Raw genomic sequence first — 19,025 nt, forward strand, 5'->3', positions numbered from 1 at the left:
TACAAGAATACAGTAAAAAAGTAATGTTATAAAACAGGGGTTCTCAAACTTTTTTCACCAAGTACCACCTCAGAAAAAAAGAGTCTCTCCAAGCACCACCATAATGATCAGTATTGAAATACAGTAGCGTAATTAGGCAGTTACAGCACTGCACAGTTCAAAAACGTGGCAGATTAATTCTTCTTATTAACATTGTTTATTATTGTCAGCCACTTTAAACATTATAAATAGTTTGAACATTAACACTGTACTGTTTACAGGTAAAAATATTAATAAAACATCAATGTTTAAATTAAAATGTGTTTTTAAAAGTTAATTAAAATTCTGTTCTTAAGAAGTAAAAAGAAAACTGCTGGACTTATGATTATCAAAATTAGCCTATTCATCAAAACCTGGAAATGTTCCTTGAACCTCATAAATATAAGCTACATGTCATCATATTCATATACAAACTGTTTTTGATACATTTTTAAATATATGTTGCATGTACATATGACTTATATGTATATCTTTGAAATCTAAACATTAACTTGTATTTAAAATATATGAGTTGGATTTACATATTTTTATATTAGAAATTAGATCTGCTTCGTTGGAGTAGACTTTGTGTGTCATAAAAGCAAGTGATCAAACTATACCTGTCAACATTGGGATATAAAAATATGGGATATGCCCAACAACTGTTACAAATATGGGAAGGAAATTAGAAATTATTTACTGTAATTATGCACCGATTCCTCCGCGTACCACTAGAAGAAAGCCTGCGTACCACTGGTGATACACTTACCACAGTTTGAGAACCACTGTTATAAAATATTACATACTATAAAATATAATATACACATTACATACGTCAGCACAATATATAACACTGTTCAAGTGCTTTATATATATATATATATATATATATATATATATATATAATTTTTTTTTTTTTTAATTATTATTTATTTATTTATTTATTTTTTTATGAAAATAAGACATATTGTGACTTATTTAACTCACTTCTAGCTTTTTCATCTTCTTCTCCATGGCAGCCCGATCGACCACATCAATGTTGGTGGTGGTCACGCTACTGAAATTCTTCTGTGCTGTGCTCAACCAATCAGAGAAGGTGCAGAACACACTCTGAGATTCCTCAATGCAGGACACTTCCTCCTTTAGCTGCTTAATAGTGTCCTGCAAACACACATTACATAAAGAGTTCAATTCAGCAGAAGATGCAATTGTGTTTTCTTCCTTTTTGCAATGCATGTTTGTGGGAAATGGGTTCTCAAACATAAACAAATGTTGAGAAGGACTAGATTTTGTTTATGGGGAATTAATTGAAAATGTTGTGGTTTGCTATTGATTGATCTTATTTGAAAGACAGGTTGACTTGGCACCTGCGTCAAGTAAACGCCAATTAAAGAAGTTGTTGAAGAGGGAGGGGGATTATTTTATATATTATTAAACATTAAATGGGCACTTACATTTTAACTAAATTATATGCAGGTAAAACAATCAATAATAAATATGTCTAATATTTAATAAAAAAATAAGAATTGAAAATGTCACAAAACTTCAGCTAAAAACAGAGCTCATTATAAGGAGACATCTTTGAAGGCAAAAGTGGCATCTTAATAAAAATATATTAATCATAGAAAAAATCTGAAAATAATTATAATAATAAATAAATATAATAATAATATTTCTGAGGTATTTTTTTTATTCTATGTTTTTTTGGGATGTTTAGGTATCTTTATATATTTCCATATATATACTTTTTTTATACAATTATAAATATGGGTGCAAAATATACTAACATCTGTATTGGCCAATTCCTTAACCTTCAATAAAATAAAATGAAATAAAATAAAATAAAATAAAAAATAAATAAAATAATAAAATTAAATAAAATTAAATTAAATTAATTCCTTAACCTTCAAAAAAATAAAATAAAATTAAATAAAATTAAATTAAATAAAATAATAAAATAAAACAAAATAAAATAAAATAAAATAAAATAAAATTAATTCCTTTACCTTAAATAAAATAAAATTAAATAAAATTAAATAAAATTAAATTAAATTAAATTAAATAAAATAAAATTAAATTAAATTAAATTAAATTAAATTAAATTAAATTAAATTAAATTAAATTAAATTAAAATTAATTCCTTTACCTTCAATAAAATAAAATACAATAAAATAAAATAATAAAAAATATTTGGCAAAAAATAATAAATACAATAAAATAATAATAAAATAATAAAATTTTTTAAAATTAATAAAATAACATAAAATAACATAAAACAAAATATACAAATAAAATTAAATAAATAAAATAGCATAAATAAAATATAAAAATAAAAGAAAATTCCTTAACCTTCAGTAAAATAAAAAAATTTAATAAATTAAATCAAATTTTCTTATCTTCAATAAAATAAAATAAAATAAAAAATAAAATAATAAAATAAAATAACATAAAAATAAAATAAATGATAAAATGTCTTTAAAAAAAGTGAAATAAAAATGTAAAAAGCAATTAAAAACTAAAGCAATATAGTTAAAAAGCTAAAAATATCAAGATGCAAGCTAAGAATAAATCATATTTAGTTATGCCTTCACTAACAAATTTAACAAAATGAGATCAAATTCTCTGGGAACATCCTCTTCACCATCATTACTAAATATTGTAAAGAAAAAATTAGGTGGTATACTTGAGGCAGTAAAATTGCTCTATTTAAAGGTAAGTTTGTGTTGTTTTCCATTAAACAGCTAAGTAAATATGCTTGTGTGCGCATGTATATAAAGATTACCAGCAGATGCAGCAGCAGTGCATGATAGCGTGAGGTCAGCTGTGTGGCTCGAGTGCTGACTCTGCTGCTGATGGGCGTCTCCTCTAAAACCTGCTGGGCCAAAACACTAAGACCCTCGATCTCCTCCTGGTAGACCAACACCTCCTCATGCCAGCCCTAAACACGCGTCACAACATCACAAAATCCATCAACACATTTATTCTGCAGAACCAGCCATCTTGTCACAACTGTTACATGTTTATGTTTTAAATGTTCATGAATAAACCAAAATTATGTGACAAAAATAAATAAAAACTGGATGGAAAACACCCAATGAAATGCTGTCAGAACTATGTATATAAAACATTTTTGACAATTAGAAACAATCATGCATTGTGTATTGCATAACCATTTATAAACGCTTTGCAAACCTTCAGGAGCTGCAGCTGGGCCTCTTTGGTTGCTCTGTCGGAGCGGCGTCCGGTACGTAACTGGCCTTTACTCTCCATCCCCTTCAGCCAGTTGTCCAGCCGCTGGAACTTCTGCTCGATCTGCCGGAGTTTAGCCAGAGCGCTGTTGAGCTGAGATCTGGTGTCAGTGAGCCGGCTCTGATACGAGCTCCACTCCTGCTGGACGCCTTCCAGACAGCGGTCTTCCAGCTGAGGGACGCCCCAGGGAATCACCTGCTCTCTGCTCACCAGCAGAGTGTTGAGGAGAGCCTGACCTTCTGTACAGTGAACCTGCAGCTCCTGGAGACACACATTCATTTCTTTGAGTAGAGGAAATCTCTAAAAACTTGATTGTTTGTTAAATGTTTTTTAGTGTTGCTTTCTAGGTCATTTATCTTATGATGTCATTGTGATGGTTTATATTTTTTCTTCTTTTATTTTTTCTAGTGTTGTAGCACCTTGGGCCCTATCATACACCCGGCGCAGTTTGGCGCAAGGCGCGGCGCAATAGTCTTTTGGTAGTTTCAGCTTGGCGCAAGAGTCGTTTTGAGGCGTTGCGCTATGCTGCTTAAATAGCAAATGCATTAGCGCTCATTTGTGCGCCCATAGGCGTTCTGCTCTAAAAAGGAAGGCGTTCTGAGGCGCACTGCTGGCGCGTTGCTATTTTGAGAAACTACAATAGATTTTTCATTTGACCAAAACTAACCCGGTCTAAACTCCGGCGCAGAGTTGCGCACTGCTTAATACACACAAGAGAGCAATAGGCAAATATCTTTACATATGAAAAAAATTAAAGATTAAGGATATATATAGTATATAATAAGAATAGATATAGAATATAAAGGATTAAAATATTACAAAACATATTATTTTCTAGCCTACATAAATATGAAAAATCACTGCTTTTATGTCTTCTTCATCTCGGGAGGCTTTTTCAGTTCATTCATAACAATTTGCTTTTGTATAATGTTATTATTATTAGCAGTATTATTTATTATATCCATATTTATATTTGTTTTATTAAAAACAATCTTAGATTTGTCCACATGTCAGGTTTTAGACCATATGGGGCACAGAATGTGTTTTAGGATATAACTCATGTTTTTGAGCACATTTTGCTATTATTATTCATTTATTCGTTTGCTGGAAATTAGAACTGAATTTAGAAATAGTTTTAAAACGAATATATTTGCGCTTAACAAACGAAATAAATTATTTATAGACTAATTGATGTCTGTGCGTAAAGGTTTCCCTATCCAAGATTGAAAGCGAAAGTGATCCATTATCTCTCATTCTCATGCAGTAGATGCTCTGTTTAACTGTTTTCTGTTAAAAAACTGTTAACTGTTTGCTTGTGAAATGCTCATTTTTTCCACTTAGACTTACTTTGCGTCCTGTAAATAGCAAATGCGCTCTTGGCGCGACGCAGCTGGCTCTTAAAGGTAATGGGAGATGAGATTCTAATTGGTTTATTCTCAAAACACACCTATAACTCATTAGGAAAATAAACTCAACCCTTTTAGACCATGCGCCGCGGCGCAAGGCAGATTTACCGTCCTTAAATTAGCAAAAACGCGTCCTGACATGCCCTGAAAGCGTTTGCGCCCTGCGTTTTGCGCTCTGCGCATGGACCGTCAAAATAGAGCCCCTTGAGTCTAAGAAAGTTACATTATAAACACCATTTATTTCATCAGTCTTCTGACCTGTAGTTTGCGCAGTGTGTCCTCCAGCGTCTCGGTGTCTCCCTCCAGCTGTGTGTAGCAGCTCAGTCTCTCCTGCTGCTGTTCTAGCCAGTCTTTAAACTCATGCAGGCTGTGCTGGTACTCCTGATGAGCCGAAACCAGCTCCTCCGCTTTAGCAACCGCACACTAGAGGAAAAACAGGAGTGCATTAAAGGTTCAGGACACCCTGGAGAACTTTTGTTTTTTTATTAACAGATATGTGTGTGTTGAGCATCAGTTAAGACAATGTTAGCACCTGTCAAAATCGGCGACGTAGCGCAGAACTGCAAGTGCAATGATGACGCGTCGGATTCTCATTATTATTCATCGCGGAGTTTTCTTATCCTATGAGAAGAGCCGGCTGCTTAATTATTCATGAGAGCACGTGCTTTCCGAAGGCAGACCTGCCAGTTTCAAGCAAGCTGAGAGACACAGACCAACGGGATGCAGTAGCCGTTCATGAAGACTCTTATGTGTTTGTTTCCATGATCCACGGGGTTTGTTGCATGTTTTATCCCCGCGATCTTGTCAGGGCCGATCATACAGCAAAGCTGTGTGTGTGCTGCAAGCATTTTTGTCGGGAGAGCAGCACGAGAATTAGAGAATGGCGGACATTGACTTTTATTAGGAGTTCGTTCACATTCAGACACATCGCCGTGCTGCTGCGTTTGCCTAAATCTTCCAGATTACCAGCAGGGCTAATGGTTAAAATAGACAGGTCAGGAGACCTGCTCCACTGAGTCTGCATTCAGATCTATAATAGACCCGGGGATCGAGGGAGAATCCTCATTTATAGTGTTTACATAAACACACTTATCTTTATAATGATATAAAATGTGGTTATCTGTATATATAATTACAAATAACAAATGTAGCAGGGCATTAAATTACTGTTTATTTCTTTGCATTTTAACGTTGTAAACTATAAACTCATGCGTCTCCTCACGGTTTGTGTCTCAGTTTGTGAGCTAACTGTCAACAACAGTTATTTGCTCCCCTTCTCCCCTGCTGGCCACGCCCACTCCTGCCCTATGCTCGCGAAGCTCCACGCCCATTAATCATGCATCTTTTGAAAAAATTCTGAAGTAGACTTTAACCGAAAGTGGGGGGTGTCATGGCCCTTTAAAGCCATAGTTAAGGGGCTTTAAAACTTCATGAGTACTTTTTGCTGTTGAACACTAAAGACAAAGATATTTTGAAGAGTGTTGAAACTGTAACCATTGACATCCATACTAAGGAAAAACAATTACTATCGAAGTCAATGGTTATCAGTTTCCAACATTCTTTGAAATATCTTCTTTTCTCTTCAATAGAAGAAAGTCAACCAGGTTTCAAACAAGCGACCTGGACAGTGACCAATAAGGGATTTAAGTTACCTCACAAAAAATAATTATTTACTAATTACATCTTAAAAATTATATTTAAATTACTTTGTCCCAAAAGTAAATACATTTTTCAATAAGTAATTGAATTTCTTGACTCAAATCTACCTAAAATCTTTTTAAAAATTGAAATTAAACTTTATAAATTTGGGTCAAACAGGAACTTTTAGTTTTTTTGTGTGTTTTTTTTTTATAATAAGCATGCATAAAACTCAAAATGTTTCCAATTAATGACACCATATTTCATATAGGCCATATATTGAGACATTTCTTATCTTATTTTAAGTGCCAAATATGTGTAATTGTTAAAATATAATATTCTTTAGGGAGACATGGTGGCTCAGTGGTTAGCACTGTCGCCTCACAGCAAGAAGGTCACTGGTTGAAGTCCCGGCTGGACCAGTTGGTGTTTCTGTGTGGAGTTTGCATGTTCTCCCTGTGTTGGTGTGGCTTTCCTCTGGGTGCTCCGATTTCCCATACAGTCCTAACACATGTGCAATAGGTGAATTGAATAAACTAAATTGGCCGAAGTGTACACTCAAAAAAATCAACTAGGCATGTATTGGATTTACAAAATAAAAATTTGTCAGATTGAAAAGAACAAATCAAGTTTACGTATGTTAAATGATTAATTCATGTTATTTGAAACTGAATCAAGAAATAATCAAATGAATTTGATCAGAACATGTTGATTCAATGAGACTGAGACGCTTCAAATCGACAACTCTCACTCTGGAGAGTCACTTCGCGCATATCAGTAGGTGGCGGTAGTGCGTTTGGATGTCACAATACGAAAACAACAATAAGAAGTATCATCGCGTGTTTTCGGCACAGTCTTGGTTTTCCCAAGAGCTTGAATGTTATGCATGTTATGTTGTTGGCTATATGTTTCCTATACATTCTATACTTTTACATTTTGAATAGGAGTACCAAAGTTAAGAAAGCTGTTTAAACTCAATTGGTAAAACAAATGATGTTAACGTCCTACAGGTATTGCTTGGGGATCAGTTTTCTTAAGAGCCAAGGTTATTTTGTTGGCTAAATGTTTCTTATACATTTTATATTACATATAACAATTTTGGATATTATATAACATTTTGTATCAGAATATTAAAGAAGAAATTTGTTTAAATGTGATTGGTGCCTGCTATAATAAAAAAAAAAAAAATATATATATATATATATATATATATATATATATATATATATAAAACATATTTTCTGTCCTTTTTGTGTTGAATTACTTAATTTTAAATCTTGCTTCATAGTATTGTAATTTAGAAAAATGTCATTTAAACAACAGGGCGAGGCAGTGGGTAGCACGTTCGCCTCACAGCAAGAAGGTCGCTGGGTCGCTTGTTCGAACCTCGGCTCAGTTGGTGTTTCTGTGTGGAGTTTGTGTGGGTTTCCTCCAGGGGCTCTGGTTTCCCCCACAGTCCAAAGACATGTGGTACAGGTGAATTGGGTAGGCTAAATTGTCCATAGTGTATAAAAAATTGTGTTTGTGAATGTTTCCCAGATGGGTTGCGGCTGGAAGGGCATCCGTAAAAAACTTGCTGGATAAGTTGGCGGTTCATTCCGCTGTGGCGACCCCGGATTAATAAAGGGACTAAGCCGACAAGAAAATGAATGAATTTAAACAACAACATTGAACAAGAGATTTACTAGCTGATTTAACAAGACATACTTTTGTTAAAGTAAAGCTTTAGTGTTACATTAAGTAAATTAGAATCATTTTAATTAGAATAACACAATACAAACATTTTGAGTCAATTAGTTGCAAAGAAGTTAGACTGACATATTGAAACCATGTTTTATCTACAAATGTGCTTTGTGTTCATACAACATGTTCAAAGCAGTTCAGGTTTACTTGATTGGATTAGATGCATAAAGGGTGCCACGATTAAATCATGTTCATTCAACAGTTTTTTTTTTTTTTAGTGTACGAGTGTGAATAAGAGTGTACACAACAACTACTCTGTTTTACTAGATGTAGCTTATATTTTCATGAAATAATTTCTCACTAAATTTGAATCTACTTAAAGTCCTTATAAATCTCAATGCAAAGACAATAGAAATTCTGAGAGTCAAACGGGAACCTTCAGTTTTTAAAACATTAAACATACATACAACTCAGAATGTTTTAAATTAATGACACCAAATTTAATATACCATATATTGATCAATTTCTAATTTTATTGTAAGTGCCGAACATGTGTAATTGTTAAATTTGAATATTCTTTAGTTGCAAACTTGGGTTATGATGCAAAATAATTCAGCTAATAATTCAGGAGGTCTAATAATTCTGACTTCAACTGTAATTAATTACACCCAGCAGAGATGTATAGTAACGAAGTAGAACTACTTCACTACTGTACTTAAGTACTAAAAGGCAGTATCTGTACTTTACTGGAGTATTATTTTTTTCTCCTACTTCCACTTTTACTTAAGTACATATTTTCCATGAGTTTAATACTTTTACTCCGATAGATTTTTTATGTGCTGCATCGTTACTCGTTACTAGGGGTGTCAAAAGGATCGATATCAGTTCAGTAATAGGTCATAACCGGTGATTACGTGATGACGTCATTTATCTCCTATGCGCGATGTCGCAATACTATGGCGGAGGACGGAGGCGCGAGTGAAGGCGGCACACGAGCCGCTAATTTACTATTAGGGAGAAATGTTGTAAAACTTCACCTCTGCCTCTCTCTTTCTCACTTTGGACATTTGACCCGCTGGCCTGTTTGTAAGGTAACTTTCCCTCTTTTCTTGGCTGTTAAAGCTGTCAATCCATCCAGACACGAGCGTGCCTGATGTTCAAGTTTTCTCCACTGTGTCTATTACCTGTGATAACCGCGTATTCTTCCCGCCATGGGTGAACAGCGGTTCATTTCTAAAGCCCTTTCTCTTGAGCAGATGAAGATAATCAGCAATAACCAATCATCATAAGACCTCGCCTGTCAGCGCTCAAAAAGCAGGCGGTATAATATTGACATGAGTTTATTAGCTGTAAATGCTCATGCTGTCTTCTGTGCATGAGTTTTGTTTGATACATTCAGAAAGAGTGCTTTCTTTAAGCAGGTCAAATTAAGAGTACAGTTCATATATCTGACTGCTGTATTAAAGAACAAAATTGTATTAAAAATAACCCTATAACTGTCACACCAAGACAAAAGCAATAGATTTTTTTTATTGCATTTCTTAACTCATAATGTCGCTATTTAACACAGTCAATGCATTTTTTTCTCAACACATCCCATAATTTCTAAAATATCAGCCTCTACCAACTGGTTAAGATGTTGGTTTATGGTAAAAGTACCAGAATTAATAAATATACTACAGAACATATGAAGTGCAAGACCAATTTAATTAAAAACATAATCAAAATTAAAAAAATTAATACTAAACCATAGGCATAAGCCATAAAGTATTTTAGATTTTCTTTTAACACAGTAATATACACACTTTCCTGGTTTTCTTTTTTTTTACAATAAAATCAAAATCAAGCGAACTAGTGCAACAGGATTTAGTTTGCTTGTTTAGTTTAGTTTCACGACTGCTTCCAGAAGACATAACTCCTGTTTATTGTGGTATTAACCAATCAAACTTCAAAACTACCAAAGTGTGAGTGTGTGTGAGTGAATAATGCATGTAAGAGAGAAACAGTGTGATTGTACCTGTGTGTGCGTCTGTGTGTGTGTAAGAGAGAGAGAGAGTGTAAAAGAGTGTATTTTCGTGTTTGTGTGTGTGTGCGCCCATGTATATGTATAACAACATCGGTATTACACAGATGTTAGGAGGAGATGGTGAATTATGTGGAAATTATGTATAAAATTCAATCACACTAAATATTTTTTTTTATTTTCAGAAAGTAAAACTACACATAATTTCCAGTAAGGGTTGGGTTTAGAGATTGGATTTGGGGTTAGAGCATTCAAAAGTATAGTTTGTAGAGTATAAAAACAATTGTAACCTATGTAATGTCCCCACAATTCACAAAAATGTGTGTGTGTGTGTGTGTGTGTGTGTGTGTGTGTGTGTGTGTGTGTGTGTGTGTGTGTGTGTGTGTGTGTGTGTGTGTGTGAGAGAGAGAGAGATAGTGAGAGAACTGTGTGTGAGAGTGTATGAATGTGTGAGAGTGTACATTTAGGTGTGTGTGTGTGTGTGTGCGTGTGTGTGTGTGTGTGTATGTGTGTGTAAAAGAGAGAGAGAGTATGAATGAACATGCTGAATTATCTCATCAGTGAAGTGATTTTCTGGTAAAAGAGCCTGACGATGTGAGTTCTTGTACCATAGAAACTATTTACAGAGAAAAACAGTATCGTAAGCCATGTTTCTTTTCATTCTGCTTAATCAAGTGCCCCAAAGATATTTAAAATAAACAAAACAATATGATGTCTTTTGACTGCCTTCTTTAATAACTACATTACACAATACTTGTACTTTTACTTTCAGTACTTGAGTAGTAAATTTTGAAATAAACTACTTGCAATACTTAAGTACTAAAAATGTTGAATACTTTTGTACTTCCACTTAAGTATGGTGCTTAAAGAGCACTTCTACTTCTACTCAAGTCACTTTTTGATAGAGCACTTGTACTTTTACTTAAGTATGGGTCTCTAGTACTTTATACATCTCTGACACCCAGCACTGTAAATATATGTACCTGAGCTTTATCTTTGACAATATTGTAGCGCTCCTGCAAGTCCTGAATCTCCAGCTGGGTGACATAGTGTTCAGCCATGTTGGATCCCTTCATGGATATGACGTCCAAGACGCTGTTGTGACTCAAAACGTCTTCTAAGAGCAGCTGAAATGAGGAGAATGTTTATGAGACAGGACTGACAAGTACTAGGATATAATGACTTAGTTTTGACAATAACGCCGTACTTTGGCTTTGCCCAGATTGGTGGTTTTGTCTCTCATCTCCGAACACTGTTTATCCGCTGAGCTTAAAGTCTCCTCCACAGTTTCCATCCAGCTCACAAACTGGCGCACGTCCTCCTGGTAACTGGTCCATTGGGACAGAGCGCCTTCCAGTTGACTGTCAAACCCAAATACAATTAATTTAAAGGGGACCAACTGTATTAGGCCCCTTTTTACAAGATGTACAATACATGTCTGATGTCCACAGAGTTTGTACGCTCAAAACAAAACACACAAATAATGTTTTAGAACTCTTTGAAACTGACCCTTTTAGGCTTTAATCTTAATCGTGTCATTTTGGTGACTGTCGCTTTAAATTCAAATGAGATTGTGCTCCATGCCCTCTTTTTTAAAAATAGTCTTTGACAGGTACAATGTAAAACATCTAATGGTGGACGGCTGCTTCTCACTCAGGGATGTCTATGATAATGAGCTAGAGATCATCACTAATGGGCGGGGCTTTCCCCCTCTGATGACACGTATAAAGAGAGAATGTCAATCAAAGTGTTTCTGCAGTTTTTATCAAGTGTGATTATTAAAAAATGGAATTAATTAATTTTTACCATTAGAAGCTGGTTATATTCACATACTGTTGACACACAACTGTGTTTAAACCCCTTAAAGTGATTTTTGCATAGTAGGTAATGTTTAAAATAATACTACTTTAATAAAGTCAGATCATTCAATTTCAGCAAAGGACAGTTTTACTACAACTTGTGTTTATAGGGTTCCTGAATTGGCTATACGTGGTTTTATATGGCTAGCGTACATGTCTTTTGATCAAGCCAGTTTTGGAATGATTTCAGTGTTATCATTTATTTGTTATGAATGTGAACTTTGTACTACATACACCTAGTTACAAATAAAACGTGAAAATAGAAATGAGATGAAGCCACTTTCACTTGTGATCGTTCAAATTATATATTAGATTGTATTTTATACTTTTATATTATAAAAAGATTATATATAAACATACAAATACCAGTCTACAATTAAATATATATTTAAATAATCTATAAATAAAAAAATAAACCCATGAATATATTGCGTTCTGCTCTATTTTCACAAATATAAATGTGTGACAAATTCTAACTTTTAATCTTAATTGGGTTTTTTTGGTGATGGATGGATAGATAGATGATGTATATAGATAGATAGATAGATAGATAGATAGATAGATAGATAGATAGATAGATAGATAGATAGATAGATAGATAGATAGATAGATAGATAGATAGATAGATAGATAGATAGATAGATAGATAGATAGATAGATAGATAGATAGATAGATAGATAGATAGATAGATAGATAGATAGATTAGATAATATAATGTAATATAAACTTAATAATAAATTGCTTTCAGCTATACATTTTTTTTATTATAAATAACTATAAATTAATATTTACTATAGCAAATATGCTATAGTCATTTAAAAAAGATTGTAAACACCCTTGGCTTTAATTTTTCTTATGACGTTTTGACTTGTTTAATTGTGGTCTTCTTTAAACCAAATACAGTAAATGTTCAGAATTTTTTTAATAAGCCCACACAGACCTTTTGCATTGTATAGATGCTGACAGCAGTCCATCCCAGGAGTCCTTGAGGTCCTCGATTTGCTGGCGGACGAGCGGGACCCCATCAGCGGAGGTGTTCCTTTGGACAGACTCTCCTCTGGTCAGCAGCATCTTCAGTTGGATTTCCTTCTCCTGACGGGCTGTCAGTAAAGCCTGGAAAATAACAGTCATTTATGATTCATTACATGCAAATGAGGGCCGTGACATCCAGTGGTGGACAGTGACTGAGCTTGTTTACTTCACTACTGTATTTAATGATTCAAATGATTCTTTCGGAGCAATTCTGAAGCTAACAACTCACTGATTCAAATGACCCTTTCAGAACGATTCTGCAGTTAACAGCTCACTGAATAAAATGAACCTTTCAGAGTGATTCTGTGGTTAACGACTCACTGATTCAAACGATCCATTCAGAGCAATTCTGCAATTAACGACTCACTGATTCAAATGATGCATTCAGAGCGATTCTGTGGTTAACTCACTGATTCAAAATATCCCTTCAGTGTGATTCTGCAGTTAACTCACTGATTCAAAAGATCCTTTCAAAGTGATTCTGCTGTTAACGACTCACTGATTCATAATATCCTTTGAGAGCGATTCTGCAATTAAGACACACTGATTTAAATTGTCCTTTCAGAGCAATTCTGAGGATAACGACTTACTGATTCAAATGAACCTTTCAGAACGATTCCATGGTTAACGACTTACTGATTCAAATGAACCTTTCAGAGTGATTCTGTGGTTGACTCACTGATTCAAATGATCCATTAAGAGCGATTCTGCAGTTAACAACTCACTGATTTAAATAATACATTCAGAGCGATTCTGTGGTTAACGACTCACTGATTTAAAATGATACATTCAGAGCGATTCTGTGGTTAACGACTCACTGATTTAAAATGATACATTCAGAGCGATTCTGTGGTTAACGACTCACTGATTTAAAATGATACATTCAGAGCGATTCTGTGGTTAACGACTCACTGATTTAAAATGATACATTCAGAGCGATTCTGTGGTTAACGACTCACTGATTTAAATGATACATTCAGAGCGATTCTGTGGTTAACGACTCACTGATTTAAATGATACATTCAGAGCGATTCTGTGGATAACGACTCACTGATTTAAAATGATACATTCAGAGCGATTCTGTGGTTAACGACTCACTGGTTCAAATGAACCATTAAGAGCGATTCAGCAGTTAACAAATCACTGATTCAAAACATCCTTTTAGTGTGATTTTGTGGTTAATGACTCACTGATTCAAATCATCCTTTCAAAGTGATTCTGCATCGATGTTTCATTTTATTTTTTTATTTTTAAGTCTTACAGTTATCAATTCAGAAACGACAGGGAAGTTTGTGCGGATGTGTATTATTAACCTCTAGTTTGATCATCCTGCTATCCAGCACGTTTTTGTCTGCGGTGGGAGTGCAGTAAGTTTGCAGCATGTGACTGGTGTCGGACACCCAGTTCTGCAGCTCCTTCAGGCCCTGAGAGAACAGCTGGTGCTCAGACACCACACGCTCAATTCTGGAGGCTTTCTCCTATTGGAAAAACACCAAACAAAGAGATAAACCCACACTTGCTTTGACATAAAGGGACTGTAAATGAAAACAAGGGGTTCATACTACACAATCATAACATACATCATAGTAATTAATTGATCAGTAAAGGGAAGCATCTTAATAGAAATATTAAATGGGTTAAAAGGAAAGCAACAGCACTTTTCTAGTCATGTTGTCTATGTATGTATTGGGTTTGGATGATTTTCTTCTTTGTTTATTAGTAAATACAGGAACAGTAGGCTGCAAAAATGTCAACTTACATTGCCGTTAATATGCCTTTTTCTGTGCAACAAATGCATATTATAGATAAATTATGAAGTGAAACTTAAATACAAGGTGAAAGTAACATTTAAAAATATTTGTTCTGAAGGTTATTTATGACTAATATGTTAAATGACTCTATATTAAGCTTCCAGGGTCCTTCACCATACTATAAATGAAATCCCAAGGGCTGTGTGTGAAAAAAGAGAACTATTTTAGAGATGTTGGTCTGGTTAGTCACTATGTTTCCACCGAAAGATGCCAATTAAATTTATGCACAAAACTGGAATGTCACATAAAAGACGTGCGAATGAAACAGCGTTTCCATCCAACAAGTCAAACAAAATCGTCACTTCCTGATTAAGTGGCGCCAAATATCAACAGTAAAAACAGAATTTGCTGTGGTACGAGAAGCTGCGCGAATCTTTTCCATATTTAATAAATGCGCCCAAGTGTGCCACACGCCTGCTTTTGAGTGACGCTCCTGGCCATTAGATCGCCCCCTGGGGGCTGGCTGCAGTACAAGTCATAAACCCCGTCTCCTCCGTGTTAATGAACGAGACTTGAGCCTAAAGAAAAAAAATAATTACATTTGCAATAAAATGTCTCAAAAGATAGTTTTGGTCAATTAAGGCACTGGTTCTCATGCTGATATAGGTGCAGATCTTCATTTTTAAAAACTGTTTGTTTTTAGCCAGTAAATTAATGCTATAAAAACGGTTGTGTCATCATGATTTACAGTTGTGACTGACAGTTTCTCTAAACAGAGCTTCAGGAGGAGACTGAAGTTTTATCATTCGAAGACAAATGCCAACATGCAAGCCCATGGAGGCGTTTGAAGGCATGAGACGTTGAGCACAGATGCTCTTGACCATTCTGGAGGTGATTAATAATATAATAACACTAATACTGAAATGGTTAAAGCGTTTTACAATGACCAAAACAACATTTCAGATGTTTTTCAATGTGCTCAGCCTGCTGGTTTGTCCATTCACACACATTTTTATCATCACATGATCTCTTATAACAAAACCACATGACTCTTTTAATGCGCACACAAGAATTTGTTCAGTAAAAGTGTTTTCATCGTAGCTTATGCGAATCTTTTCTTATCGAATAAAAAGATTATCCTGCTCAGTTATGCGCATGTTTTTTATTTGCATTTATTAAAATTTATGCACGTCTTGGCATTTCGATCAACCATTTTTTAAAACATATATCCTTAATGTGCATAAAAATAGGTGTTAACACTTTATTTTGATGGTCTATTTGAGTATTATTAGACTATCTGCTTAAAATCTGCTGATATTGCTCCTTCAACAGACATTTAACTGACTATAAGAAACTTTGCAAGTACATGTCAACTTACACTAACCCTAACCCCAACCTAACAGTGTACATATAATCTGTTGAGAATTAGTTGGCATGTAGATGCAATATGACTAAAATGGGTGGATGGAAAAATAGCTACTGACTTCAGTAAAAAAATCATATTAAATGTAAACATTTTATTATATAAAAGTACATAAAAAATACAGATACCACAATTGCATTAGATGATAACAATGTCAGATGTTGATTAAAAAATAAATAAAACAAAGTGTAATGGCAGCTATTCTTTCCTGGTTGAAATTACATAAGAAGTTCTAGAAAAATAATAATATTAATATTAATAATATTAATTTTATAAATGAAAAAAATGTGTGTTTTATTTATTTAGTGTTTTATTTATTTAGATTTACTGTTTATAATTAGATATAATTTCTTAACTATACTATACTATCATTTTCTTGTCAGCTTAATCCCTTTATTATCAAGGGGTCACCACAGTGGAATGAACCGCCAACTTATCCAGCATGTTTTTAAGCAGCAGATGCCCTTCCAGCCGCAACCCATCTCTGGGAAACATCCACACACACAAATTTATACACTATGGACAATTTCGCCTACCCAATTCACCTGTACCGCATGTGCTTGGAGTGTGGGGGAAAACGGAGCACCCGGAGGAAACCCACGCGAAGGCAGGGAGAACATGCAAACTCCACACAGAAACGCCAACTGAGCCGAGGTTCGAATTAGTGACCCAGCGACCTTCTTGCTGTCTGGCGACAGCACTACCTACTGCGCCACTGCGTCGCCAACTATACTATTTTTAATATAAAAACATATTAAATAACAACATTTTATAATAAATTAAACATCAAAAGTACTTTAATTTAATATACAATTTTTAAACACAACTAATTATAAAATAAACACTAATAAAAATGTAGCTTCAAGAAATACAGATTCCACAATTGCTTTAGATGAATTAAAAAAAATAATAATAATTAATTTATCTATTAATATATTTTTACGTAAAATTAAATAAAATTATAAACAATTAATAATAGAATATAATTATTAAAATTTAATTAAATTGGAAAAATAAAATTTACATATTTTTTGAAGTTTACTGTTTCCATCAGACACCATTTGGTTGAAAAGACATTATTTAAAAAATAAGAAAAGGTAAATAAATGAAAAATGTAATATAAAATGTATATAAATCAACTAATACTATAAAACAGGGCTGTTCTATTAGTTTATCATGGGGGTCAGTTCATAAAAAGCGTTAGAATTGAGGGGCCGGAAAGATATAACTTGCAATATAAGTGATGACACAACAGCGTATACACCCATATGTTGTGCTCCTTAAGACACCAATGTTGGCTTTTTCTACATTAAAAGTTAATATGTTCATTTTAATAATTTGTAATAATTCGTCTAATGTATCTTTTGTTTACATAGCACTGAAAGCCACGCACAACTCTCACCACTACAGTGTGAGATCATTTCTACTGTGTGTGCCTGGAGGGCGCGAGTGTGTCGAGTGCATGCACCACTCCCAATATGTGCACGTCAAGATAAATAATTACTATACTAATTACTGCTATAGTTAATCCAGTGTGCGTGCGTATTAGCCTCGGTATAAGTTCGGAACTTTAAACTAGCGCACAGGTGGCATAACTTTGTTTAGTTGCAGCAGTTTTGTTCCTCGCAACAGAAACGCGACATTGAGAAGGCTTTATGGTTAATTAACAGTAATGAATTAAATCATGGTTAATAGTGAAATCGGCAAATCATTGCATCCCTATTAACAATAGCCCCTTTCACACAGTGATACCGGTAAATATCTGGAAAATTTCCGGAACGACTTTACCGGTATATTCAAAAAAGCGCTGTTCACACAGGCGAGGACATTACGGAAATTTTCCGGAAAAGAGCATTCACACATCCTTTCAAAATACCGGTAAATTGTGACATCATTCACCACAAATGAGCTTTAAACGGCTGCGGTTGTATTTGTAAACATTTGACTAAATTACAAACTCTGTGGATGATCAATATTGTGAACAACTTTCGCAGGATCACTTTCGCATGTCAAGATGTTCATAATATGTGCGTGTGCAGGCGCTCATAGGCGCACGCAAAGCTTGAAGGTAAACAAACAACGGCTTATCATAAGCATCTCATCGCTGATTATTTACACAGTTGGCATTAAGAAGAACATATAGACGTGATCTGACTAACTTCTAGCAGCTAAATGTGTCTGGAAAAATATTCAAACACTTTTATTTTCATAAACCGCGCAGACGTGAATGTGTCTGACTGTTCTGATTAGCTAAAGCAGACGTCTCACGTCAGCACGTTCTAGACGTGCAAGCGCTTATTACAGCAATCTTCCTTCTGCATTCACACAGCGCAGCATTCCGGCAAATTGCCGGTAATGTTACAACTTCTCTTTCCGGAAAATAGCCAGAACGAATTTACCGGTATTTTCAAAAAGGACCTGTTCACACAAACAACCTTTCCGAAAGGTCTGTATGTGTGAAAGGGGCTATTATTAGTACCTCTTCTACAAACATCCAAATGTTTTCGGCTGCCCTTGCGACTCGCTTAATGTTAGGTGCGCAGCCTTTAACTGCAGCTCCTGCTGTATTGAATAGACGCACATCACTTCCTAACTATAGCCACCGTTTTTCGAAGGAACTAAATTTATTTTTGATGTCTTGGTCACATTATTTGTAGGGCCGGAACAAATTGCCTCGGGGGCCAGGATCGGCTAGCGGCCAGCCAATGAATAGCCCTGCTATAAAATTTATCATAATAATATTTAAATATAAATACTTAATATTTATATAAAGACTTAAATTTTTAATTAATTTACATTTTTAACAGAGACTGTTTGTAAGAAGGACATAAACACTGGATTAGCCTGATGAACCTTTTAAACCATTCTAAAGGCATTTTTCAGACACAGCCCTTATTGTACAGTGCATATAGTTTGTGGCCCTACACTAGCGTCAGTTACCC

The 19,025-nt window shown here is 34.5% G+C and overlaps 1 protein-coding gene across 8 annotated transcripts in view; it reads right to left on the reverse strand.

The window, feature by feature from the left end:
* The window catches only part of syne1b (spectrin repeat containing, nuclear envelope 1b), a 367,683-nt gene that overhangs the window by 176,647 nt on the left and 172,011 nt on the right, over positions 1 to 19,025 (reverse strand). For all 8 annotated transcript variants that reach the window (XM_087289683.1, XM_087289682.1, XM_087289680.1 and 5 more), the window contains 8 exons: positions 14,223 to 14,387; positions 12,818 to 12,990; positions 11,225 to 11,378; positions 11,001 to 11,144; positions 4,932 to 5,096; positions 3,211 to 3,528; positions 2,801 to 2,956; positions 1,006 to 1,179 (listed from right to left, as the gene is read on the reverse strand). In XM_087289683.1, coding sequence (XP_087145809.1) covers positions 1,006 to 1,179; positions 2,801 to 2,956; positions 3,211 to 3,528; positions 4,932 to 5,096; positions 11,001 to 11,144; positions 11,225 to 11,378; positions 12,818 to 12,990; positions 14,223 to 14,387 — 1,449 coding nt within the window. The remainder of the gene's footprint in view (positions 1 to 1,005; positions 1,180 to 2,800; positions 2,957 to 3,210; positions 3,529 to 4,931; positions 5,097 to 11,000; positions 11,145 to 11,224; positions 11,379 to 12,817; positions 12,991 to 14,222; positions 14,388 to 19,025) is intronic.

Source organism: Danio rerio, chromosome 17 (assembly GCF_052040795.2).
Source record: "Danio rerio strain M-AB ecotype USA chromosome 17, GRCz13ab, whole genome shotgun sequence".
Lineage (NCBI taxonomy): Eukaryota > Metazoa > Chordata > Actinopteri > Cypriniformes > Danionidae > Danio > Danio rerio.